General features: G+C 38.3%; 1 protein-coding gene across 5 annotated transcripts in view; it reads left to right on the forward strand.

Moving 5' to 3' along the window:
* Positions 1-1,240: 1,240 nt before the first annotated feature.
* The window catches only part of NR1H4 (nuclear receptor subfamily 1 group H member 4), a 40,309-nt gene continuing 15,289 nt past the window's right edge, over positions 1,241-26,260 (forward strand). Inside the window, exons 1-6 of one of the 5 annotated variants that reach the window (XM_061357300.1) lie at positions 1,243-1,418; positions 4,183-4,276; positions 6,774-6,908; positions 16,980-17,342; positions 22,114-22,266; positions 25,839-25,972. In XM_061357300.1, coding sequence (XP_061213284.1) covers positions 6,824-6,908; positions 16,980-17,342; positions 22,114-22,266; positions 25,839-25,972 — 735 coding nt within the window. In that variant the 5' untranslated portion in view covers positions 1,243-1,418; positions 4,183-4,276; positions 6,774-6,823. Of the gene's footprint in view, positions 1,419-4,182; positions 4,277-6,773; positions 6,909-12,303; positions 12,683-16,979; positions 17,343-22,113; positions 22,267-25,838; positions 25,973-26,260 lie in introns of those variants that run through there. The other 4 variants (XM_061357316.1, XM_061357334.1, XM_061357307.1 and 1 more) reach the window with 4 other exon arrangements.

Here is a 26,260-nt window from a genome sequence, read left to right on the forward strand (position 1 = left end):
CCTTATGGCATTTTTCTCCCACTGATCTCTTCAGAAACCCGTCATACCATGTGTGTTTGGCTGTTTACCATGTGAATTTTCAAGGGATAGAACACATGAAAGACCCTTTATTAATCCCATTTTGAAGAGAAGGTTGAGTTTGTTTCCTTTGTATAAGCTTAAGGATGAATATACTTTTCTGTTTATTTGTTTGCTTTTTCTCTTAAACTGGGGGATAGCAAATTAATTTTATTCTTGGTAATTTCAGGGCCGGCAGCTGTAACCTTTCTCCTAGAGGGGACTGCATTTGGCCAGTGCCTCTCTTTTCTGGGGAAGAAGGTACAGCTTGTGTCTCTGTGTATTCACTTTTGATCACAGTGCAAATACATAGAGAAGGATGGAGAGCATATACCATGTGGCAGGCATGAACCTGCTTATCATGAGTGATGCTGCCAACTGTCCCCTCTGGCTGAAATTTGCTTCATCAACTCATCCCCACTGGAAACGTTTAGCAATGCAAAACAGGTAATTATTGCCCTTACTGTGTAGGTGGAATGTTGAAACAGAACAGCCTGGATTCATTGCCCTTTACTTGAAAATACAGGGCAAGTGGGGATGGAGTGGTTCAGGGTCCCCTTTCTGTCACTGGCAAGAGATCTGCATTTTCAGATGCAGATCAGCCCACCCAGGATGTGATTCATCATCTACAGGTACCAACTTCTTTCCCTTGTGGATAAAAGGTTTGCAGGTCTACTAGATTTAAAGTTAAGGGCTTCAGTTCATGCCTAAATCTTTATGGGATGAGCTCAAATCAAAATGATGCTGTCTGTTAGAGTATGGCAGATCCAGAAACTGAACTTTAACATACCCAAAACCCTGTGATGCTGTAATTTGTAGCCTATTCTGCTTCCTCAGTATTCAGTGTAATGCTCAGTTGCCCTAAAAAAATGTAAATAACAGAAATACTTAAAAGTCAAATATACGTCTTGGAATGACATCGTGCCCCTTGGGTAGAAAAGACAAGGAGACTGAGTGCCATAAAAATATACATGTGCAAGAAAAGTGTTACAGTCAGCAAGAAGGTACTGTCACCTCACTATCTGAGCCAGCTTCCCCCCTGCACCCAGCCAGAGTATTAATGGGCATCTCAAACTTCTGTGCAGATGGACAAGCTGGGATTCACAATGTTTTAATACAGCCTATGTTTAGAGAGTTTCGCAAAGAAAGAATTGTTAATGAGTAATCTTTGTCCATTAGGGCACTGAGCCAAATAGCCCAAGCTTTGATTCATTGTGTTATCACTACAGGCTTCTGCTAAACCTAAAAAAGAAAGAAAAACAAACCAAAACAAAAATTTCCTCTGTGAGAATCATTAGGATACTGAACTGAGAGCAGAGCTGTCTTACATCCTGCTATCCGCAGTCTACCAGAAAAGAACAGTAAGTAATAATTCCTCAAAATGATAGCTATTGCAGTTGGGTAGCATAAAAGCAGTTTTCTGACCTGAACTACTGGTGAATGTTAACGAATGTTTTACAAGAGAAAAACTCCAAAACACTTTTAATGCTAGTATGTTACTGAAGAAGAAGAATATAAGAAGCCATTTCATCTACAAAATTACTGCAACAGCAGGAATTCCCCTTGAGAAAAAAATCTTAAGGTCATGAAAAATACTGACAGTGCTGGAATTTGTCTTTAGGAAGCTGGCTTCCGTGTATCACTGGTAACTTTGATACTGAGTCTTTCCTGCAATAACATGGTCTAGTTAATTATGTGCATCAGCTTTAAAATTGTACTGGTTTGTTATTTTTTTTTTGTACTTTTAGGAACAGAAGCTGTTGTAAACATGATCAATGAGAGAATTGCCATTGAGACTTTTGGTAGAATTTTCAGTTCTACTTTGACTGACTTAAAGATTATTTATTTGCATTTCAGAATTGAGCTGTAAAAATATCCTGTATTTTTTCCTGTTTCTTTGCTGCTCTGACTTTATATGTCATATAGAAAATCTAAACAGCAAATTTTAAACAAACACAGTAGCACCAGTCCTGCCTCTGGTTCTCAAACTTGCTCATTTTGTTGCTTGTATTTTGCATCAGCTGCTGTGTAGCTGCCCGTGGTGCCCTGCATGCCAGAATGAACTGGCAGCAAAAGGCTGGAAACAAGGAGCACAAATCTTCCTAATGTTTTCATGTCTTTTCGATATACTTTAAAACAAACAAGCGAGCAAATAAAAAGCCTCTCAGATAAGTGAGGCAGTGCATTATTCTATAAAAAGGCTATGAGGCCAGATCAAAAGCTTGTGAACTAGATAGAAATCTTGCCACTGATGTTAATAGTGTTTGGATCAGGCCATAGATAGATTGATGATGTTACTGAAATTTCTCTTTGAGCAGTTGGCAGTGAGATGCGTAAAGAATAGGATGATATTATGGGGCAGAAGGAGGGAAATGTACCTCACTAATATTTGTGAAAAATTTTGCCAGTGTTTTGATACATCTTCCTTCACTGAGTAATTAAAATAGATTCGGTCATTCTTCTGAATGTAAATGCAATTAAAATATCATGGAGCTTTTCTGATGATCAAACATTTTTATTTTATCCGAAATTCTGGGGCTACAATGCTTTTGTATTTCAGTTAATTTTAACTTTAATTATGTGATTTAGAGGTTTGGCTGTGCTCAGACAGAAGACAGGGAAGCTTCAGTATTGACCGTAACTGGGTCAGAGGTAGTCCACTGGTAGGAGTCCACAAAAAAAATCTGAAACATACACCCATATGCATTGTGTACACATATATATTTGTATACTCCCATGAACATATAGCCCATAAGAAAGCTGAACAAATATGCATGCATGCATGCATGTACATATGATGAAAGTACAAGCCACGTATACACTATACCTTTCAATTTTCTCAGTTAAACGTAGAATGCATGCATTGATTGAAGTATGCTAAAGGACACATTTAATAATAAAGTATGTAATTCAGAGTTCTTACTACAAAACTGGTGAAAAAATCTCCACCAATTTGGCATATATTTTACTTTATACATATTAATCTCTATTTTATTTTGCTGTATATTTTCAGCCTGTGAAAATATTCTCAAAACATGGTGGAGAATATAGGTTTATTAACAAGATAACTAAAATAATTGTTTTGGGGGAAAAAAGCTATGTAACTTAACCCATGCCTTTTAATTTCTCAAGAGGGGATCTTATTTTGGAGAATGATATTGATTTCTTGTGCACCTATTGCCTTTATTTCAGTTTTTACCTATCTGATACATCTTTTTGTTACACCTCAGGACAGTGTTGGCCAAGTTGTCTAAGGTAGTCTAGATTCATATTGATGGCAGTAGGTAAAAGGTACTTCATATAAGGAAGCAAGCATGAGGTAGAAATACCTATGAATGTTTAGTCATACCAAAGGTGTGTGAATATCAAGAAGCATTCCATTATCATGTGATATTGGTGGATAAAGATACCTGAATTGAGAGAGGGGTTACTGGTCCCAGCTCATGTAGGTCAACTTAGTCCGTAAGCGAGATTACATAATTACATGTTACCAGCCAAAAACATGCCTCAGATCCTGTAACTTTGTAAGGAATACTTCTGCCAAGAGGTTCTGTGCGCAGGTGCTGCACATGGCACCCGTCATTACCCAGCCATATTTCTACCAGTTTGGGTGCCTGTGTATGTCTGCTGGGTGTGACTATCCCACTAGCCAGAATAATGCTTCTGCTCCATCGGAGTTGCAGCCAGCTGGGACCACAGTTGTTTAACTGGAAGGATTAGGCTGAGAAGATGCTGATGATGGGTGTGTGCTGTGGAACTGAATCTTTGAAAGTAGAGTCCCCCCCTGGGTCTATGATGCCTTGTGACAATGACTTATGGTGACCTATTTCCCAGGACTGAACAATGTGTGGAATCAGTGGTGCTTAAATGCTCTATATTGTGTACCCGGTGTAGGTCTGAAAGCTGGAAATGAGTAGCTTCTGCTTTTGGATAAATTAATTGGATAAACCTAATGTAGGATAGATGGCTCAGAGCAGGCTGAATTTGGAGAGAAATCAAAGCAAAATGTCAATTCGAACTTAATGAAGAGTTTGATGTCCAGGTACATTTACAGTAGAAAAGCTACATGTAATAGAAAATAAATTTCTAGCCTTTTTAATGGTGATCATGTTTTATGCCTTGCAGAAATCCCCAGAAGATAGAATTCATTTCTTCCATGAAATCCAATAAATGGTCTACATCAGCTGGATATATTAAAGAAAATGAAGTATTAAAAAAGGTGGGAACTGTAAAATGATCCTGACTGTTTGACTCCATCAAGATCAAAATTAATGTTGCAGGAGGGGTAGAGTCACAGAACATGTAATGTCCTATCATACTGGGAGGTTATGACAAATACATACTCTCATTTTTTACTCTAAACAAGGCAGTATTAATAGCACCAGGGCTTTTTTCTGTGTGCTTGTAAAGTATAATAGATCCTAAGATGTCTATCTTGAGGTTAAAGAGTGACATTATCTAATGGCATGCTTAAATATGGAACAGCCTCAAAGAAACAAGAAAGAAGTTTATAGACATTTCTAAGGCTGTAAAAACACACACTTTATTAGCATTTAAAAATATAGCTTGCTTGTTTTCTCCTTTATTTGCACCACAGGCTTGACAGATGTAGGATATATCCTACAAACTAAGAAGCTACGCATTGAAAGTCTGTCCGTATATTGACAGTCTAACAAAATACTTTAAAATGGATGTCAGCTTGGGACAATCTTTAAAGCATTTTGATATAATAATATTCTCTAGGAAAGTAAGTTCTAGGCTTTGTATGAACCTACAGAAATTCACAGTCCCAAAGCTGACATGTTAGCTGTTGTCAGTGTTAGCTTCTCATACAGGGCCTGAGGAGGAAACATGAGAAATGCTAGTAATGATGGAACATAAACTTCAATTCTGGCTGCAGGGAGAGTTAATCCTGCAAGGAAATCCCATGGGCTGTAAGAAAGCTATTGAAGAGCTTGGAGAGTTGAGATGGCCTCTCTCTTCTGGTCTTTATCAAGAAAACCCAGAGACTCATTCAGGAGCCCTCTGAAGATGCCTCATTTTGATGTTTTTCTTACTGACTATTAAAGTGTCCTGACTGTGCTGCTCCCTTCTCTCATCACAGAACCCGTCTAATAGGCTGTAAAAGGAACCCCCTCTCAGGCATAGGTCATGAGAAAACTGGCTGTCAGTAGTTGTAAGACCTTTGCAGCTGTGTGGGCAGCCCCACCTCTTGATTCCAACAGATAACTTCCCCAGCCAATGTGATGGTGAGGTAGTAAAATGGTTGGAAGTAGATGTGGGTCTACTGGGGTGGTTGGGCTGGTTGCCAACCCACATCCCAGGATATATGGAGACTTTTGCTCTTGCAAAACTGTGTTTCTCTGCTAGATTTGCAACTGTGTTTACATGTTATTTACCACAAGAACCCTATCTGGTCTGTGATACAAGTAGCTTTTGACATTTCTGAGTAAACTGTTTAAATTATCTGTGGGCAGACATTTAGAATGCATCTGTCTAATTAGAGGGCCTTTGTTTATGTTAAGAAATAACTTAATGAATCCTTACAGACAAATCTGAATATAATTACACAGTGTGCTTGCCACTTTTACAAGATACTTCCCAGTCTGCTCAGCACTGGGGCCTCCTGCTGCTTTCACATTTTTGTCAGATGACTTCATTTCTGCTTGAGAAACATGCTGAGACCTCACTGGGAAGCAGACTGGGCTGTAACTCTCAAATGCCTTCAGTGAGTGCAAACACAGTTCCAGGACCATTCCCACTGGGAATAAAAGTGAATAAAGAATCAAAGCTTAAACAAATCAAAACAGATTAACTCTCAACTTTGTGCAGAATCCTCTTGGTGTCTGCGTAAAACCTTGAGCTGTTTCTGGACCTGTATGTTCTCCTGCTGCTGATGGTCCTGCCTCAATGCAGTCTTGAGTTACCCTATCCCACCTACATGAGCCAGATGTGGGCAAGGAAGCCCCATGCACACCTTCATCTTGGGTGGAGTGCTGCTCTAGTTGTAGCCTCTGCTCAAGTAGGAAGCATTAGCAGGTCTTTTGTCTCTTATTTAACAGCCAAGTGGGAAGAAGAAGACCTGGGTACAGTGCCACTGTCAGCCTCAGGCAATGGAAGCTGCTCCATCTGACGGGCTAGGAAAGTATGCCAATGAGAGGACTCAAGCATCTCCCATCCTCCCCAAGAAAGAGTTACACAGTTGCTTGAGACCATAAAGGGAGTGGATGGGATTGGGTGGTTATTAGGCAAAGGCTTTGCTTTCTTTTCTTGCCACTATTTATCTTGTTCGAACAGTAATTACAGAACGAAAGATAAAGAGCCAGTCTCTGGAAATTAAACTCAAGTTTCTTGGCATGATTCTTCTGACCTAACCGTAAGCTTACACTTTTTCATAAAGGGTGTTCAAAATATAGTGCAAACAACTGGTATTCTCTGAAAGGGGCACTATGCCCTTAGCAGGTCAGGCTAGTGCTTCAGTCTGAATATTTGGATAAGGTTGAGCATAAACTGTCAGTTTTGAATGAACAGCAGAAGGATGGAAAATAAAATACACCACAGCAAGAAAACAAAGTAGGCACAGCATTTTATTTAAGGGTTAAAGCCAATGTTTATTGCAGCAAATATTGAAACAACCTACCTAATACTGCCATACAATAGGTACATGAAAATTGTTTATCTTGTTTTAAATATTCTTTTTTCTTTATATCTTTCAGGGTCTCCTTTCAACCTATTTCTTAATTAGTATAATAATCCTGAAGAATAAATGGGATCTGAAATGAATTTAATAGGACATCACCAGCTAGCCACTGCTGATGGATTTGCTATTGCGGAAGGTCCTCATTTGTTTGGTAAGTCACTGAATTGGTTAAAATAGCAAGCTATCCACTACTGAGGAACCTAGAAGAAAGTGCACTGAAACCTCAAGTCAAGGACGTGTGGTTGACATGTGCCAACTTTCTTGAATCTTCAATACCTATGGAAGGAAAGAAAAGTAAAGGGTCTGTGGTGTTAACACAATCCTGCACACTACTGCTGTCATCACTGCTTGTAGCAGACCTTGTAGGTTGGTTTTGTAATGCTATTCCAATACCTGAAACCATTCAGCAAGGACAGACCTTTGTATGTAGGCTGGATGCTATCTTCATGTTATCCATTTACATCGAGCTGAACAGATATATTTTCAGTTAACTTGTAATAAAATTATACTGCAATGGATCTGCATTGCTATATTCTGCAAATTTAACCTAAATTAAAACCATTGTCTTATTGAGACTATTAAAAACTTATGCTTTTAACTTCAATGCACAAGAAAATTTGTAATGAAGGCTGGAAAATTATTCTTGCTTCATTTCCACTTAATTTTTCAAGGCTAAGCATGGGTTTGTTAATGAATGAAGAATTCTTGGTCAATATTTTATAAGCATGGGGAAGCTGTCTTCTGTTATATGTACTTCTAAGGAAAGAAACCTGAATAATTTTCTAGCCTTTCTTTTGGCAACAGAGGGGGACCTTCATTGAAAAACATGATACCATGATACTTTCAGGGCCTCACGCACAATACAGACATCCCCCTGAAAGCTGCAATACTTTGGGAGATTCCAGTCCAAATAAGATCAGAATTCAGTCTTTTTGAGTGCTGGAAAAATAGAAAACATTTCAGTTTCATTGTTCTGAAACAAAAATAGTGGCTTGGGTATAGAGGGTCTCTAACACACACAGCCACTCTTGCTGCAGAGCTATTAGAAGTTGAGAGCAACCGAATCAGACCACTTCTAGTGTCCTAGCCCCATATAGCTGAACTGAAGCACTATCACTAATGATAAGCAAACCCCATTGCATTACTGTGTTATTGGTTTGGGGTTTTGTCTGTTTTTCCCCCTAAATGGTTTTGGTTTTGGTGGGAGAAATGTTTTTGCAGTTGTCAAAAAAAGTACATATAAATAGCTAAAATGTTTCCTTGCTGTTAAATCCAACCTCAGGCCATGATATATAAAGAAGAAAATGATTATCAAATCTAGGGTGCCAAAATTTATATCTAATCATGCCCTTGAAATTGCTGCATAACCGAACTCTTTTAGATTTTTGCCAAGAAGGTTTCCCCCCTAATGTCTACTTTTTCACGAATTATCTTATAATCTTTTGAAGAGTAATGATCAGGTAGCTTCAAAATTCAAGAAGCACGTAAATGTAAAATAACTTCCCCTTCGCGCTGAAATCTTACTCAGAAACTGTGAGGCCTTCAGAAAAGGGATTGTGTCTCCCATTATAGGTGTTCAGGGTTTAGCACATGGAGACTTAATTCAAATTGATGTTTCTGTAACAGAAAAAATGTATTAAGGGGTTGAATCAGGGGACCCACTAGGAAAGAGACTTAGAACTCCTGCTGTGTTTCACTTAAGCTGATTTCTGTTTTGTATAGCCACTGGGTCCTGTTTTGCAGGATGTCACTCAAGTCTCAGAAGCAAACTTTACAAATTTGGTGTCTTTTGCTTTTATAGCTGGAAAACATCAGAAATATCAGAAATAATATGCAACTGATTAAACAGAGGAAGTTACTCATTGTGAAATTGTGACTATTTCTTCAGAATGTTTGTAGGAAATGGTTTTGCCTCTCAGTTTTATACTTGTACACTACTTGCATCTTTTGACATTCAGTTTTGGGAGGTAGAGGCTTTGAACCCAAGGAAACAGGAAGAAAGCTTTTCTTTTAAATGACCCTCAAAATGTACATTTCTCCCAGGACTTTGCATCTATTACAGCTCTGATGCAATACAAGTGAGAAATTGCTGGCTTACAAACATCAGCCTTTATAAAAAACAGTCTTCTTTTTTCAAAGATGCATACTCATATTCTGTAAAAAACCTTGGAGATATCTTTTCATTATGCTTCATTCAGCCTACAGGGAGAGTGCTCCTAGAACTTCAAAAACAAACCTAAGTGCATCTCCAAACATTAGCACCGGGTCCAGATCTCTCAAAAGAAATGTCAATTGTAAGTTTCTTGTGCTGTGAGCCTCATCACCATGGTAATTCCAGGGTTCTTCTGTGTACTCACCCTCTAGATTTCTATTTGCATCAGGTTTCAGAAGACCTTAGAGGAAAAAAAAGGTTTTCTATTTTTCAGTAGTTGCAAATTGTATGTTGCTATTTTAGCAGTATAAATCTAAGGTAATGTATCTCTTCATGTCTTTGGAGTTGGTGTATTTTAACTGTAGTTTTCCCCTTCTGTAATTTTGAGACACTTCAAAAAGGGCTTATAAAGCAAACGAAGAAGAATATTAATCCTAGAGGAAGTGAGGGTCTTTCCCTTCCACCCTGTCTTTCTGGAAAGCAGCTTCTATTTTCCTACCTCACTACTCAGGTGATTTAGAAACATCCTAGATCTCTTTTCAGAAAACATCTTTTTGATGAAGTGGCCAAAACTGGATACATGAAATGATACATTCTTTATAGCATCTGCATGGAAGATCAACTTTTTCTTCCGTGCATCTTTTTTTTTCTCAGTGAGGGAAAGTGAGATTTGATGACAAATGCTGGAGGTGCATGGGACCTGTCCTGTTAAGGTACTTCTCTTCCTCAGTCAAATCCTACTTTTATTTTACAAGCCTCACTGAGCTGAACAGGGGTAGCTATGTGAAGACTGATCCAGTTTCATATCCTGAACTAAGAGGAAGTTATACACCTACCAATCTGCATTTTTGAACCCATATAATTTAGAACAGAAATCCTGGTCTCCTTCAAAATCTTTGGAAGCTTTGTAGCTTGCTGTAGAGGCATTAATTTAGTTTATCCTGTGGATACTCCTACTGTGATAGACATAGACTGATGTAAGCTCCTCTGCTTTGCTCCAAATTGACTGGCCACAAGCTGTGAACCAGAAGATGCTGAGGTGCATTAGCAGAGCATGGTGTTGATGCTGACAAGCTTTGCTCTAAGGCTTGGCAATTCAGCTGGGACAGCAAGACTTGCAAAAAGATATTTGGTTATATCTTTCAATTGCCTTTGCAAATTTTTCATATTAGGGCCAGCACATGTTAAATACCTCTATGTGCATTATCTTATTTCTTCTAATGGTTATCACCTGCCCTTTTTAATAAGAGACTGAATTAAGCTTCAGACACCAAAATGTCTTGTTCATATTTTAAATGTGGAGGGTAAGCTTTATATATTTGTGTGCCATCTGAAGTATATATGGCATTTGCCTGTCATAGAATCATAGAATAGTTAGGGCTGGAAAGGACCTTAAGATCATCAAGTTCCAACCCCCCCTGCCATGGGCAGGGACACCTCACACTAAACCCTGTTACCCAAGGCCTTGTCCAACCTGGTCTTGAACACTGCCAGGGATGGAGCATTCACAACCTCCCTGGGCAACCTATTCCAGTGCCTCACCACCCTAACAGGAAAGAATTTCCTCCTTATATCCAATCTAAAATTTATATAGTAAGTAAGTAGGAGTCCTTTAAAGTAATAGCCCCATTCTGTTTTCTGTGAAAGAAGCTTGTAGAGGGATTATTTATATGCAAGATATTAAGTATGAAACTTCAGCTATCAGACATGGAATTATTTCTGAGAGTCTGAAAAGATAGGTCACTATTATATGTTGAATTTGAATAAAGACCTATTTTAACTATTTTTTACGGCCTGACAATATTTTCTTCTGAAGTGACCCCGGAATATAACAAGACAAGAAATACTACCTTCATTGTACAAGTCCCTAGCTGAGAAAGAAGGTTTTTGGGTGACAGCTGTTTTGAAATTGACAAGGAAGAATAAACAAAAAATGACACGTAACAGAAGGGAAAACAAAGTGCTACATCTAAACTTGCCTTATACAGTTGACGGTGTAAGAATAATAAAATGCCACTGAAAATTGTTGTAGGCATAGAACAGTGCCTAAAATGAGCTTCAAAGTCTTTTCTTTCAGAACGGTAGTAAGATCAAGTGTCCAAACTGATTAAACAGCTGCAAGATCATAAGATATGTTAAATAACTACTTATCATTAGCACTATCTGGCAGATGATGCAACATCTGGCTTCATCCCTGCAGAGAAGATAATTAGGCCTGTAACAAGCCCCCAAATCAAAATGAAACAAACCAACACAAATTAAAATAGAAAATGGTGTATGTATAATAATTATGAAGAGAGCCAAACCAAACAGAGCAGCAGTCTAAAGAAAAAAAAATAACAAGAAGGTCAGGTTGGATGGGGCTTTGATCAATCTCCTCTAGTAGAAGGTACCCCTGCCCATAGCAACAGGGCTTGAATCAGATGAGCTTTAATGTTCCTTCCAACCTAAATTGTTCTATGTTTCTGTGAGAGGGAATGCAGATGAATGGGGCTCTCTGAGGGTGACGGTTGCACCACTGAGGAAGACAAAACCAGAATGCATTTGAGAATCTTAGCCTGGAAAGGAAACTGTTTCATGAAATGAAGGGAATCTTGTGGTCTGAGGCTTGGTTCTCTGCCTATTTTTTTTCCAGGAGTGACTCTTAGACATCTGGTCACAAATCTGATGTTGAGTCTTAGTGGGCTCATGAACAGTGCTAAATGAAAGAGTCTGAAGACTGAAAGGCACAACACCTTTATTGTCCATCTTGACACAATTAAATTCTTATATTGTTCTGGGGCTCTGTTCTGGTATGTGTCTTTAGTAGGTGTCTTTAAGACATAGGCTTACTCAGGGACTGTTCCCAAAAAGACAGCATGGACAAGACTACAGTAGGTTTGGGTCCTTTTACTCTACACTATTCTTTAACACTGTCTCAGCAGGATTTGTATCTTCTGACTTCATGCTGTCCCACTAGTGCTGTGGTGGCATCCAACACAGCCCTTACAAAGTTACTGATGCTTTGAATTGCAGTGCCATATATTAATAACTTCTGAGAGCCACAGGGAGGATACACGGGCCTTAAAGAGGTCAGCAACAAAGATTACATAGTGCAGATGTATCTTGCCCATTCTAGAGTTAAGAATTACCTCTAATCTACATAGATGAGAATCGATCTGTGACATTTGGCCTTGGGGCAAGGACAAACCTCTGGCACTCTTTTGTCTTGTTATACAGATCTGTCTAGTATAGCCTGAGAACTTCGGTCTTTTTCTGAGAATACATTTCTGTGCTTAAACACAACTGCTAATCCAGTTAGCTAAAACATGCTTCTTGTGATATTGAAGTAGTTATCTATTGCACAGAATCACATGGCATTACTAAATATTTGCTGATAAAGATTTTGTTGTAAATAAACCACAATAGGTAAAAAATTATAATGGCTGGGCTACTTGGAGGCATCCTCTTGAATAGGAATCAATCAAATTTTATCCAGTTAAATCCACACTGGGAACAGGCATATGTGTTGTTTCAGACATACCCAAACAAGTTTCTCTGTAATGAAGTTAATCAGTAAACTATATAACCTCTGGCCTGTGTCACTCCTTCACTAATCTTAAAGAAAGTTCTCACTGTAAAGGAGTCAACAGAATACAGACAAATTGGACTTAAGAAGGTCTATTTATATGTAGTTTTGGGGGCTGGGGAGAAAAAAAAGAGGGAAAGAAGGAGTGGGTGCCTTAAGGAGAGTACTTTTCTTCAAGAAATGATCAGACTGAAGACAGCCTAAGGTAGGATATTGGTATGTTCTCTCTTGGACATGTTTGCCATCTACTCTTGCATTATTCCTTGAAATGGGATGCTAGAAGCTTGTCTAAACCAAGTGATCTTTAAAAGTCTGTGAATAATCTGATTGGAATTAAACCAGGATTTCATAAATGGTTATGCTATACTTTCCAAATTACTTAATCCTGAATCTTGTGTTTATTTCTTTAGGTTCCGTTATTAATAACCTACAGGGAGCCAGAGGTTTATATTTTAAACTTGATTCAATTTTTTTCCTTTTCAATTTTCTTTATATTAGTGGAACAATATATTTTACATTAATATGTGATTTCATTGCAATTGCTGTAATAGTGTGAATAAAAGCACCTTCAATCTGCACTTAACCTCAGTATAATTTCACAAACTGAAAATGCTTCCTTTAGTTCTTACAAAGAAAATTAGCTTTAATCTCCACAAGTGGTTAAGTCTATGTCAAATACTTTTTCAAGTCTTGCATAAAATATTCTGTGTAGAATTTAAAGCAACAAAAGCAGAATTCTGAGTTTCAGTTGAAAGTGCTATTGTGGACAAAATATTTGTAAAATGATCACCATATCCATATGAAGGTTCCATTTTGATATTAGGAAGCTTCCCAGATTTCTGTAAAATGCTTTTCATTGAAAAACATTTATTTACAAAACATAATCTTACAGAGCTACAGCTGTAAGTAACATCACATCTATGTGTGCTTAAGTTGTCTTTCATTAAAAATATAAAAGTATACTTCAAAAAAAAGAGAAACCCAGATGTTTCAAAAGAGTTAAGACCACACAAACATAAAATATTTCTGTGTTCCAGTGAGCTTATTTCTGATTTCACTTTCATTCCTTATACTGCTGCAACTCCTGTGATTTCATTGAGCTGGCTCATGCATTATAGTGGTGTGAAACCAGCCCGTCTCAGATTTCTACTATGCATCTGGGTAAAAGCACATGTACATTCCGGTCGGCAAGATAAGATTAGTTTTCTTTTGAGATAAGAAATTATTTGGTCTAGACTCACATGTACTTTGCAAAGCATAATTTCACAAATCAATGTGGTTTTAAACTGTCATGCAGGGCAGAAATGTGCACACTGTGCCCCTGAAAGCAGAACACTTTCAGCTTTAATTGGAAGCCTTGTGAACGCAGAGGGATGAGTAGCAGAGCTCAGACCACACTTTGTTGGATCAGGTCATAGAAATACTTTGTCCCAGCAATTTCAGAACATTTAGTTTCTCTTTCCACCTCATCATATGTTTCAATTTTTTAAGAGAATATTTCAGAGCAAAAGGACATTGCAACTAAAACACCTGGAGCAGTTTAGTTTTAAAATAAACTTTATGGAACAGATCCTCAGTTTTGAACAATTATTTTTAGTAATTTAGATCACTAATGCTTTGGAGCAGACCAGTGTTTAATTCTAGACTCATTGACAATTTTGTGGAAAAAGAAAATAAAAAATATTGAAAACTGTGTTTGATCTGCTCTTTGTAGAGCAATGTGCCTCACTGAGTCAGCACAAGTTGACTGATTTCTAAGGATGAAATACAGATACCTACCAAGCCCTAGCATCTGAGCACTTCCCACATTTTTACCTGTAAACCTGTTTTACATAACACAAGACCATGTTTTCAGTTTCTCTTGACCCTGCCTGTTCCTTTTCCTTTCCACTGCTCCAAGCATGGACTTAATTCAGATGAATTATTTAACTATGTGCCTGACACAGAAAGAAAAAGAAGGTTGGTTGTTTTTTCCTTCCCCATATCTAACTTCATGCATTAAGACTCAGATGTTTTCTTTCCTCCAGAAACAGACAGATGATTAATGGCTGAGAAGATTTTTCTAAAATATCAGTAGCCCCAGTGGCTCCACAGTAGATTAAATCAACACCCAGGATGTGCTGCAGCTCTTTAGCAGTCCTGAGTTTTTTAACAAACCCTGAGATGATTCTTTTGCTGTGGAAGGAGTCGTTGCCTTCTCTTCTTGCTCTTTCAGAGGCCCAAGCAGTTCAGAAACTTGTATAGAGCTTTTGTGGAATTTCCTGTGGATGGCATGAAGTTAAAAATAACAGTTTCCTTCCTTTCATTTTGGGATTGTCCCACTTTTCTTTAGCAAACTCAACCAACTAAGTAATTACTAACTAGCAAAACGGCTACTTAGGTCTCCATGGTAAGCAGATTCCTTTAAAAAGAGACTGAATGATTTGTATAATGATTATGTATTTAACAGTTAGCTCCAGTTCCTGCACCTGAAGTACCTTAACCTGTCTTAATGAGCAGCAGTCTCAAGAAACAGTAAATACAACTGAAGAAGTCCACCTGATTATTAAACCTATACCAATCAATAATGGTCAGCATCAAATCATTGCTGTCCTCACCCTTTACATGTTTTGCTATTGCTGCAGCTGTCAGGCATTGATTTATGTTTTCATTTGATGCATGAAGCTGCAACTTCCCCTCCAGGTTCTTCCATAGAATCCCCAGATGCCTGTGTATTTTGACTCAGGCCTCTGTATGTTTATGCTGCTTATTTAAAGGGCATAAATTTGGGTTTGGGTAGTGCATTCTGCTATCCTGCTTCTGTTAGAGTAGTATTTGGGGCCCTGGCCTCTTCTGCAGCAACTAAATGTGACCATAATTAAACTAATTATTAACAATAAATGGCACAATTATTCTCATTTGGTTTTATGTCACGTTTTTCCAGACCTAGATCTTGCTGCTTATTCTGGAACTGGAACTTCAACATTTGTTACTGGCAAAAATGTGCTGTGGAAAACACAGCAGTCACACAAATCCAAAGCACTTGTATGGCTTCTGCAGCACAGCGAAGTAGGAAGGGAGAAGGCTGCAGAACAAAAGCATAAGACCTTGAAAGCGGGAAATGTAGGTGAAATGAAAAGGTTCCCTTCTACCGCTAATTTAATGAGCTAAAAGAGAGTGAAGAGTTCCCCACTATAGATTTTATTTATTATTGTCATTACAGATGTTCCCTCTTCTTAACTGTTAGCATTTCTTCATTGTTTCTGGTTCCTCAGAAGGGAAGGAGACTTGCCAGGGAACCCATTTTATGTCAGCAAAAATGTTTTTGGAGTGTTTCTGAAGCACTGTTAATGGTCACAAGTGAACATTAGTCTATGATTTCCTTGTAAATACTGCTGTTGACTCCAATATAAGTGGGAGTCAGCATCTTCCTGGAAATATGTACTATTTTTCTTCTGTTCTCTTCTTGGAACTAATGAAGGAAGTGTGTCAGTGTTTTCATGAAACAGAAAGTCGTGGCTTTTTCAAACAGAAAATATGAAGTAGTTTGCAAATAACTTTTAAATAACTCTTCAGCTACTTCACATGGGCTTAATTTTAATTACACCATCCAGGAACTGCTAGATGTGGTTGTACTTGTAGTACAAAAAAAACACCCCAATACTTATTTGTACTTTTAAACCCGATATTTAGTAGGCAAAATTAAGGTACTGTGTCAATCCCAACAGGAAAGGTTGCTGTACCTTGTACCATTGCCAGATTTGTTGTCGTCTAGGTGGTGAATAGTACTGGCTTATAGAGGTGCTTCATATGAAAAACACACACCTTCATTGAGTGGCACAGGCCTTTAGCGGCTAAGGACCAGGCTGCAGAGGCTGGCTGCGTGGCCACTGGAGGCTGGATGATGAGGTGGTGATATTTCACCATTTGTATTAGGAATATATTCCCTGGTCCTTCACTTTCCACTTTCAAGCGCTTCTTGAAGGTTTCTTTTATATTCTTAGTCTTCCAAATAAGCCTAATTCTTGTTGTCTTTCTTTACTCCATCTTTCCTCTGTCATGGTGTATTCATTCAGAATTAAATAAAACTATTATGATGTTTGCGTCTTGATCTAACTTCCACTGCTATCATAAAGTTTTGGCTTTTGTTTGGATGTCTTTCATTCTGCTGCAAAACCTAATTTGGGTTTCTAGCTTCTCTGTGGTGTGGATTGCTCTTTCTTGTGAAGTGAACATTTGTATAATTAGCTGCATGGTATCTTTCAAGATGTTCTTTTAGTGTAAGTGCCATCATCGTACATTTCTACCAGTAATAAAGGGGTGGCTGGGGATGGCTAAGCTAATTTAAAAATATTTTGCAATGCATTTGCGTAGGACCAGGACCACAGGAAATCTAAGCTCAGATAATGCAATCTTTATGGTTGTGCCTGGTTTCTGAGATGGATGTCTGGAAGCTGAAATTTCTCAGATAACTGCAGTTTCATGGTTGTAATAGAAATTGGTTTTGCACTGTTATTTTGCAGGTGTCCTTTCAGAGCCAATGAGTTCTCCAGTGCAAGAGACAGATGTGTCACCTTACACACAGTACAACAGTGTGCCATTTCCCCAAGTTCAGCCTCAGATCTCATCGCCGCCTTATTACTCCAACCTAGGGTTCTACCCTCCACAGCATGAGGAATGGTATTCTCCTGGGATGTATGAGCTCAGGAGAATACCCTCAGAGACCTTTTTCACAAGGGAGACAGAGATAATGGATATCCCTGCAGCCAAAAAGCCTAGGCTGGGTCACTCCACAGGAAGAGTGAAAGGAGAAGAGCTCTGTGTGGTCTGCGGTGACAAAGCCTCTGGGTACCACTACAATGCTCTTACTTGTGAAGGATGCAAAGGTAGGATGAAATCAATTACAGAATGCAATTCAGCTAATAAACAGAGCAGTTTCTAGGCTTCTGTTTTTCTTTTTAATTTTATCAGAGTCTAAGCATTTTAGACATTTACATTTAGATCTGGTGTAGACTATTCTGTATTTTCTCCAGGATAGATTGGCACCATCATCCACCGTTATCCTTGTGATTATAGAGCACACTTGGCCAACCTACAGCTCTTGAGTCACCATTAGCTCTGGTTAAACTGAAGAACAGCTTCCATGTGGAAGCCTGGCAGCCTGGCTCTGCTGCCCTGGAGGCTGTTCATGCTGATCTCTGCCTGTGGAAGGAACCAAACCTGTGGAGCCCTCTGGGAGTTTAGCATGAGGCTGCCCTTCAAATCAGCCGCAAACCCAGCCCAAATGCCTCCTGTAGTGTGCAGACAGGAAGTGAAAAGGAAAGTGAAAGGGAGTGGAAGCTGTCAGCTCCCACCTGTAAGATGTTCCCAGAGAATCTTTATTCCCCAGCTCCCAAAAGATATAGTGGGTGTCTTCAGGTTTGTGAAATGAAAGGATTTCTAATTCTGGACTTTCTACTAGAGACAGCCCTTATTCCTAGTAAGAGAGCTTCTTCAGGAAGCAGACGCTATCTGTAGGATAAATATCTTGCTTCTCAGAAGAACAGTTTTTACAAGTTGGTGTCAGGATAAATGGGATATAGGAAATCATTGCCATTATTGGAAACAGGATTGCCAGCTGTTTTAGCAGAGAGAGACAAAAGGTATGCTAATGGAATAACTATTACACCTAAAGATGGTTACTCTGTGACAGAGATGGGGTACCTCATAGAATGAAAATGCCCTAGTTTTTCATTCTGTTCTGTGAATAAATATTTCATTATCATTTCTGTTCTAGGGGTAAAGCATGGAGATTAGTGAAGCACTGAAATATTTCACGTGGAACTCCCTGTGACTGAGAGTGGACTTTGAACTAATTCGGGGGGTTTACCTATTACAAATTCATTTCTGAGGGCACAACAGATCAAACTAGTCAACCACTCTAAACATGAACACAGTCAAGGGTCATATAGTTTATCTCAGTTATTCCAATAAATGAGATTTGTTTCTTTCTGCTGTCTGTTTGCATAGTCCAAATTAAAAAATATGAATTAACTCATATGAATGCTGTCATTATAAACCAGATTAAACTCAATTTTCATGTGAAGATTCCAAGAAATTATACATTTGTTAGTTAGCCTTTATTAATTTAATGATTAAACGTCAGTAATTTTTCAAAGACTTATAATTGCAAACTATGGAATTTCTAAAGAATGTTTCTAGGAGAGCGGTTAAAGCCACCATGTAAATACCCAGACTAAAACCCATGGTGAAAGGAAATACGTGTTCATCTTGCTGCTGATTCAGTTTGAATCACTCTATGTAACCACAATTTTACTGCTTTATTGGGACAATCTATTTTATGTTTTCACTCTGTTTCATGACTGCAACATCAATTACAGAGAATAGTACCCTTGATCAAACATAGTAAAAGTTGAATTATTTAAAGATAATGCATTCTGTTTCTACAATAAACTTTGGAGGTGATTAAAGCACCAGCTGATTCAGGGAAAAGATGTGCTGAGGATAGTAATTCTGTTCAAAAAGGTGAAGGGGATACTATGTTTTCTAGATCCCTGATCTTGTGTATCTGTGGTGGTTTTTATATATATTATCCTCAAAGCACAGTGGCCAGAAGTGGACTTGGGTACTTCAGTTGTGCTCTTATCAGTGCAGTAGAAGAGCTACCTCACATGTCTCACATCCAAGTATGAGATTAGCCCTTCTTTTTGGCAACAAGACTGTTAATTAGTGCTCAATATGTATACTGAGTAATATGCAGATCCCTTTCTGCAGGACTAGGGCTCACCTTGCAGCACCCCAGCTTCACTGATGTCAAGGACACTCTTATTCAAAGGGGGAGGCTTTGCACATATTTTTTATGTGATTCAACCCTCTGTGATGAATATGTTGGGTTTTTTTTCATTTCTTTTTTGGGTAATGCATTCAGCAACACCCTCCACTCTTTTTGTCTTTCTTGGGCAGAAGGAACAAAATTACATATTATTTCCCATCCCTCGTGAGAATATTAATGTAAAGATATGGGCAGGAGTATACACTTATTCTTTTAATACATTACCATCCATCAAAAAGTAAGTATGAACTATTTCATTAGTATTTTATATATTATGCAAAGGCAGATTAAACAGAACATTTTCTCTCAAACAGCATTTGCCCATGGTACTATATAGAAAAAGAAAATGCTTCCTTGAGACTTCTCTCACCTCTAATATATCACTTTAGAAAATGCTGCCTTGATTAACAGTAATAATCAGTAACATCAGAGCAGCTGTAGCCATAATTAATCATACTCAAGAGTAGCCAAGAGAACAAAGCAAATTCAACATTTCCAGCCAACATGAGCTTTCTGTAATCTGGCAAGGTCATATAAAAGACTGTGTCAGAAAAACTTTTAGGTTTGGGGGTTACCCCTTCATTACTCTAACAGATGCCATATATAATTTACCTCTGAATTTCTGTAAAACTCCTCCTGGTATAAAAGGTTACACATACAATATTTTTAGGCAGTTTAAGTTCATTTTGAATTATTAAGGAATAATACATATAGAAATTCCATTCATAACAAAAAGCTAATTTCAAAATTAATTATGAAGAACTCTGTTCAGGAACACAATGCTTCAAGAGTCATTTTATGATAAAATCGAAGCAAGAGTAGGGTTAAAACCACTTTTTGCCAAAAAAAAAACTATTTCAGTTTTCATTTCACTTATTTCACTTTTTCAGAAAATTTGTTTTCAAGAGAAAATATTTGCCTGCTTAAATCTGTTGATTCCTAGCTTTTGCACCCATATTTTTGCATACTTCTTTCACCTTGTTACATACTTTAAAAAATTCATTTACTAAAGCTTTTTTCTTTGCTCCTCCATGTAAAAGCAAATGCACACCTTCTGGGGAGGGTGACTGATAAAGTCACCAATCAGACTTAGAAGATATAAATATTTGTACAGAGCATTTCAACATTTACTATTAATTAATGAGCATTAAATTACAGGATTTAAATTTAACAAATAAAATTCATAAATGATGTGAAGTTGATGCATTTACCTTTAACTGACACTGAAAGCCTACAGCTTAAATCCAGGCCTTTGTCTATCTTCCCTGACCAGTAAATGTATTAAACAACACATGAATGATGAATAAAAATAATGCCTGGGGCTGCTGGAGGTTCTAAGCAATCTGCATTTCAAAAGAGACCGATGCCAGTCAACTGTATTTATCTGAAAAGCAGCCAATAAAACTGAGAGCATCGAAAAGATTTCAAGCAGGAATTAGAGTTAGAGAAATGACAGATTTTTTTGTGACTAGATAGTTGCATGGTTTTACTGGTAGCTACACATTGGTGCTTGGACGGGATTATACAACTATAAAATCATAAGACAAAGTCGGGAAAGTTTCACCTGACAATGGCAAAATCATAATGTCATCTCTTATCTTGGTAGATTCAGCAGGATAGTATTTTAGCTGAACACATTCTGAAAACAGACAAATCCTGCAGTGAACAAAAATTCAGATTCAAATCTGAATTTGCTCTGTGATTTCAGTATGAGGGACTGGATCTTGTCTGGTGCCTCTCTTATTGCTTCAAAGTGCCAGGCTGGAAAATGATGGTGGCATTGTAACAGCCAGTGGCTATAAGAAAGCAAAAGCTTGTGATGTGCCAGCTGAAGCTCTCAACAGTCTATTTCAGAAACCTGCCCTCAGATAGGGAGGAGAACTGATTCTCTCTGTATGTGATGCTAAATTGTCTCTGCCATATGAAAGACAATGTAAAAAGGCACAGTGATTCATACTAAAAATTCAAGTCATCGCTGTCAGCAAAGACTCTGTTTGTGTTGACTCTTTTGTTCAATTGCATTTAATACCTTTAGCACTCCACATTTTGCCCACAGTGCCACTATCAGAGGTGTGCTCAGCAATAGCAAATATGCAATTTGGACAGGCTGAGGAAAGGTCCTCTGAATTTCTAGTATTGGTTGCTGTTTGCAGTTACCTCTGTGCAAGTTTGGAGTGAATCTAGTGACAATGCCAGTAGAGCTGCCTGTGCAGGTGAAATTAGGTGACTGTTTAACTCATCAAGTGGACAGTATTTAGTCAATGAGGCTGTAGTATCTTGTAAACCGGGGAGGAGGCCATATGTACAACAGGCAGATATGACGCAGCTTCCTTATTAAACCTGGGGGTGGGTAAGCAGACCAGTATAGTATGTGGAGCTTCTGCAGCTCCCATTCTGCAGCTCCCAGGAGCTGAGGGAATGAATAGTGAAGAGTTACTCAACTCTGTGCATCCTGTACCTCAAGAGACTTGGAATTTTTTACTTGCTGTTTGTGTGGCATCACCCTACAGCTCTAGTGCTGGTGCTCACCCTGCTCCTGGCAGGTTTCAGATTTGGGTTGGAATTTTTCCAACATTCATGGTTCCAGAACCTTACTTTGGGCTAATGGCTAATGTTTGGGCCTGTGGTGTATGATGTTGATTTATTAAATCATATTACTTTGATGATGATGTAAATACAAATATAGTCATTCAGGCACTGAAAAAAACTCATGGTACAGCACAATGTGTGCCATTCAGAAAACTCAGTGGAAATGGAGGTGATTTTCAATTTGATTACTTTTGCTTCTTTCAGTGTTTTATCTTTGTTGCTGCTGTCTTATACAGGGTTCTTCAGAAGAAGCATCACAAAAAATGCGGTATACAAGTGTAAAAATGGAGGCAACTGCGAGATGGACATGTACATGAGGAGAAAATGCCAGGAGTGCCGTCTAAGGAAATGCAAGCAAATGGGCATGTTGGCTGAATGTATGTATACAGGTATTTGCATCACATAGCCAGACTGTGCCTATTTGTTTAATTAAGCTGGTTTTAATAACAAAGCTATACAATATGTCATCTGGCAGGTGCAAGGCACATTAAAGATGATGCCATGTGCATCAAAACCTCTTGAAAAAGTCATATGCATTTATAAGCAATGGGATTTAGTTGATGGACAGGGACACAAGGGTGTAAGAGCTGAGAAAATATTGAAGGAAGGGCTATCCTGCACTAGATAACAGCCATTAGTCTGCTTGAGTAAGAACAAAAAGCAGGCAGGAGAAGTGAGTCTATGGGAGACTCCCCAGGAGCTTGAAGTTTACAGTGCTGTAGAAGCCAGAGAACGAAAATCCTGGTGCTTCCCTGTGCTACTCTTTTTGGTGCTTTCCCTGTAAAGTTCTTTCTAGCCAAGTCCAAATTTTGGCATTCAAACAATGTCATATTCAAGAAAAGAGGAGGAGTGCTGCTAGCAGGAAGTTTCTCTGGTCTGGGTAAGTGTATGTTCCCAGACCTCACCCAGCAATCAGGCAAAGCCTGCTAAGGGCTAGCCCTCTTTTATAGTCTCATTAGCTCTGCTCGTGGCACTACAGATTTTCCTGGATTGCATATAGATGCATAGGTAAAACTGTCTCCAGAAATGAAGCTGAGGGACTTAAATAATGTTTCATATTAGTGACTATTGTATTGAGACTAACAGCTTATAAACTTCATTGAGCTTCACACTTAGAACATCACAAACATTGGAGTGCAATTTTAAACACATTTAAAACTAATTTTTGAGTAGAATGTTGGCCAATCCATTATTTTTTGCAAGCTTGTTCCTGAAAACAGTCTGTAAACATCTGCTCTTCTGCCTTCCATGAACAGGGATACAACTTATTTTTCTTGATGGGTCAAATCATTTTAGCACACACATATGTGTGAAACCAATTTAGGTTCACGCAGGAAATTAATCTACTTGGAATTTTTAATATACTTCTATCCCTCATTCTGATCAGAAGATGCTATATTAACTGTTGGTTTTGTGAGAAACAATAAGCTCCATCAATATTTGGAATGCATTGGCAGCATAATGTAATTAATCTTTCATTCTGCAAATTGAACAGGCTACAAAGATCCTGAGACATGATATATTCTCGTACAATATGTAAATATATGAGCAGACACCACCACTGTGGTGACAGCACTCAATATGTCCCTAAGTATCAGAGGAAAATAACTCCCCTGTGGTGCTGATCCCAGATCCATTGTTCCAAAATTTGGAGCATTCAAAATAGTCTGAGTGACTCACCAGACAAAGAAACCAACCCACCACTGAAAAATATAGGTCAGAGTAAACAATACTGACTGGGCACACATGAAACTTTTAAACTGGCCTATCACTTTCACAAACTGGCATATGTGAAATAAAAGCCAGTGAGTGGCACTGCCATCTGACTCTCCTTCTGCAATGGAAACACTGGGTATCCTGTGTCGCTCATGACTTAACCATAAGTGCTCTAACGCACGGCAATGAGGATGTTTAGCAAAGTACTATTTAATGGCTTTGAAGGAGGAGTGTGCTGTAAAGTCGCTTTTAGTTCAAGGCAATCCATGACAGTAAAACACGAAGCTTCTTGTAGTATGGAGCATTTATTTGGAGAAGAGTAGGAAATAAAAGGTTACCTTGAACTTTGTTTCACTTACTCATTTTGTAGGATTGTAATTGCAAGCTCTGTGGATTCTTTTTTCCCTCTGACCAAGGAGGTAAAGTCTTATAAATATTTATGGCATGGCTACTCAGCAATCCTACTCTCACCTTTTACACAGACTACAGACAGATCAGAATTGTTAACCATCAATTTCAGCCATTTCCTGTCATTTTGGTATAAACTGCAAGTTTCTTGGGTGAAATGTCTACCTAGGTTCTGCCACTCTTCCTGGAAGGTAATACCCATTTAATACCCATTGAAACCTAGCTATCTCTGAGGTAAAAACTAAAGTCCTGTCTTTCACACAAGTATTCCAGCTAATTTAAATGGAGCCAGAAAAAGATGCCAAGGTAATACTCAGTAACAGAAAACATGAGGAAAATCTGACTTACAGCTTAAGGCAAATGTGAACCAGATTTTCCCTAGAAAGGTAATAGACCCGATCATAAGCTGGTGAGAAACAGTACAAGGCCATTAACACTGCCAAAAGATGCACTGAATAATTTAGAAAAAGAAATCTATGATGCTGTGCGGCAGCACAAATTACATGGCTCGGTACCAGTTATTATCTCCATCATTCCTATTCCCCCTTTCAAGGTATTATTTGCAGGTCTTATTTTAATCATGTAAATTTCCTCTTCTCTCAGTGGTTCAGGTAGGTTATTTTATATAGTGCTTGAACAGGAAATTAAAAACATTCACACAAAAAAAAATCACTGTTTCATGGTATCTTCCTCCACCATCACATACTCACTGAATGAGCCTCTATTCCTACTCTGCATTTTCAAAGGTGAAGAATGGGAAGGATACTTGAAAGAAGCTCAAAAGAAAGAAAAAAAGACCTGTGCTGATAGGTTTATTTTTAGATGAATACTTAGCTGTTTACTTTTTCATTTGTTCTTTCTGGCTGTCTTCCACAGGTTGTGCAGGGTACCTATTGTCCCTATCTTTTGTTAGCACAGGCAAATTACTAGGTTTTATGATATCCACACAAGGATGCTCCCTGTTTCAAGGTACTGAAATGTAGTCTAGAGCAAAAAGCAAAACAAAACCAAACAAAACCCCTGCCAAACACAAATGCAAAACCTTCCTTGGGGCAAGTGAAAATCTATAGTAAAACCAGGGCTTTATTCAGTCTTCTGATACAATGAAATGCAAAATAGCTAGAGCAAATGGGTAAAATTTTAAGTAAATACATTTTAAAGGTACCTTTTCCAGCCTGCATTACTTATGAGCCTACATTTTAAGCTGTTGGTTTATCTGTATAGTGACACTGTAATGGCTAAAGCCCTCGCGTCCTCTCTTCTGAGTGGGCTTTCTGTGCAAAGCTTCTGTTCCACAGCCATAATACTGCTTAATGATTACTAAAACCATCCAGTGTCCTTTCTGTAAGAACAGCTACACCTTGATTACTGTTTTGAATCAGATGAGGAGCATACTTCTGACGACACTCTTCCAGATGTTCCCATTTATTGCTCTTTGGTTCAAGTCTTGGAGCACATGAAGGGCTTTTCTTTTGAATGAAACTAAACCAAAGACACGCTCCAGTGTACTCCCATGGCTAATGGGTTTTCTACCTGTAAAATCAGATTAGAGCTGGTCCAAAACAGGACCCCTGACATACACACTGTGTGGATGCTTGGTAACCAGGACCAACCAATTTGCTCTGAAAATGGTCTCCTGCTTAACTAGACTGCTCATTAGTGTGTATTTAGTATCTCATTGGACTCACACCAAAAGATAATGACAGGTTCAGGAGATTATCTGCACAGGCAAATGGCTTTCTTAATGTAAAGGGCATCCATAGGCATGTTTATGTACCTATTCAGTGCCTGGGGCATATACAGATCAAACTGCTATCTGCTGTGTTATGTGTTATAGGTCTACTAACAGAAATACAATGCAAGTCGAAAAGACTACGGAAAAATGTGAAACAGCCTCCAGGTCAGACAGTTAATGAAGATAATGAAGGCCCTGACATGAAACAAGTGACATCTACAACTAAAATGTATAGGGTAAGAAAATTCTTGTAATAGTTTGTACATTAGTGGTGATGTTTGAGCTAAATGTGGCTAGTGCAGTGAATATAGAATACTTGCAAACTCTCTGGAGCTGTCTGTATTAATTAAAACTCCGTCTCCTGACAAATCAAGGCAATACCTCGAGTACGGAAGTAGTTTTGATATTTTTAGTCAAAACACAGTAAAACACTAATAAAATCCATGAAGTACTTTTTGTCAAGTATATATCACATATGGTGAGGTGTGAAGTTTGAGCATACCTAGTTATTTGCTATTTGTTTC

This window comes from Neopsephotus bourkii, unplaced genomic scaffold, assembly GCF_033783945.1.
Source record: "Neopsephotus bourkii isolate Nb327-2 ecotype Australia unplaced genomic scaffold, CSIRO-AGI_Nbou_v1 NB_107, whole genome shotgun sequence".
Taxonomy (NCBI): Eukaryota; Metazoa; Chordata; class Aves; order Psittaciformes; family Psittacidae; genus Neopsephotus; species Neopsephotus bourkii.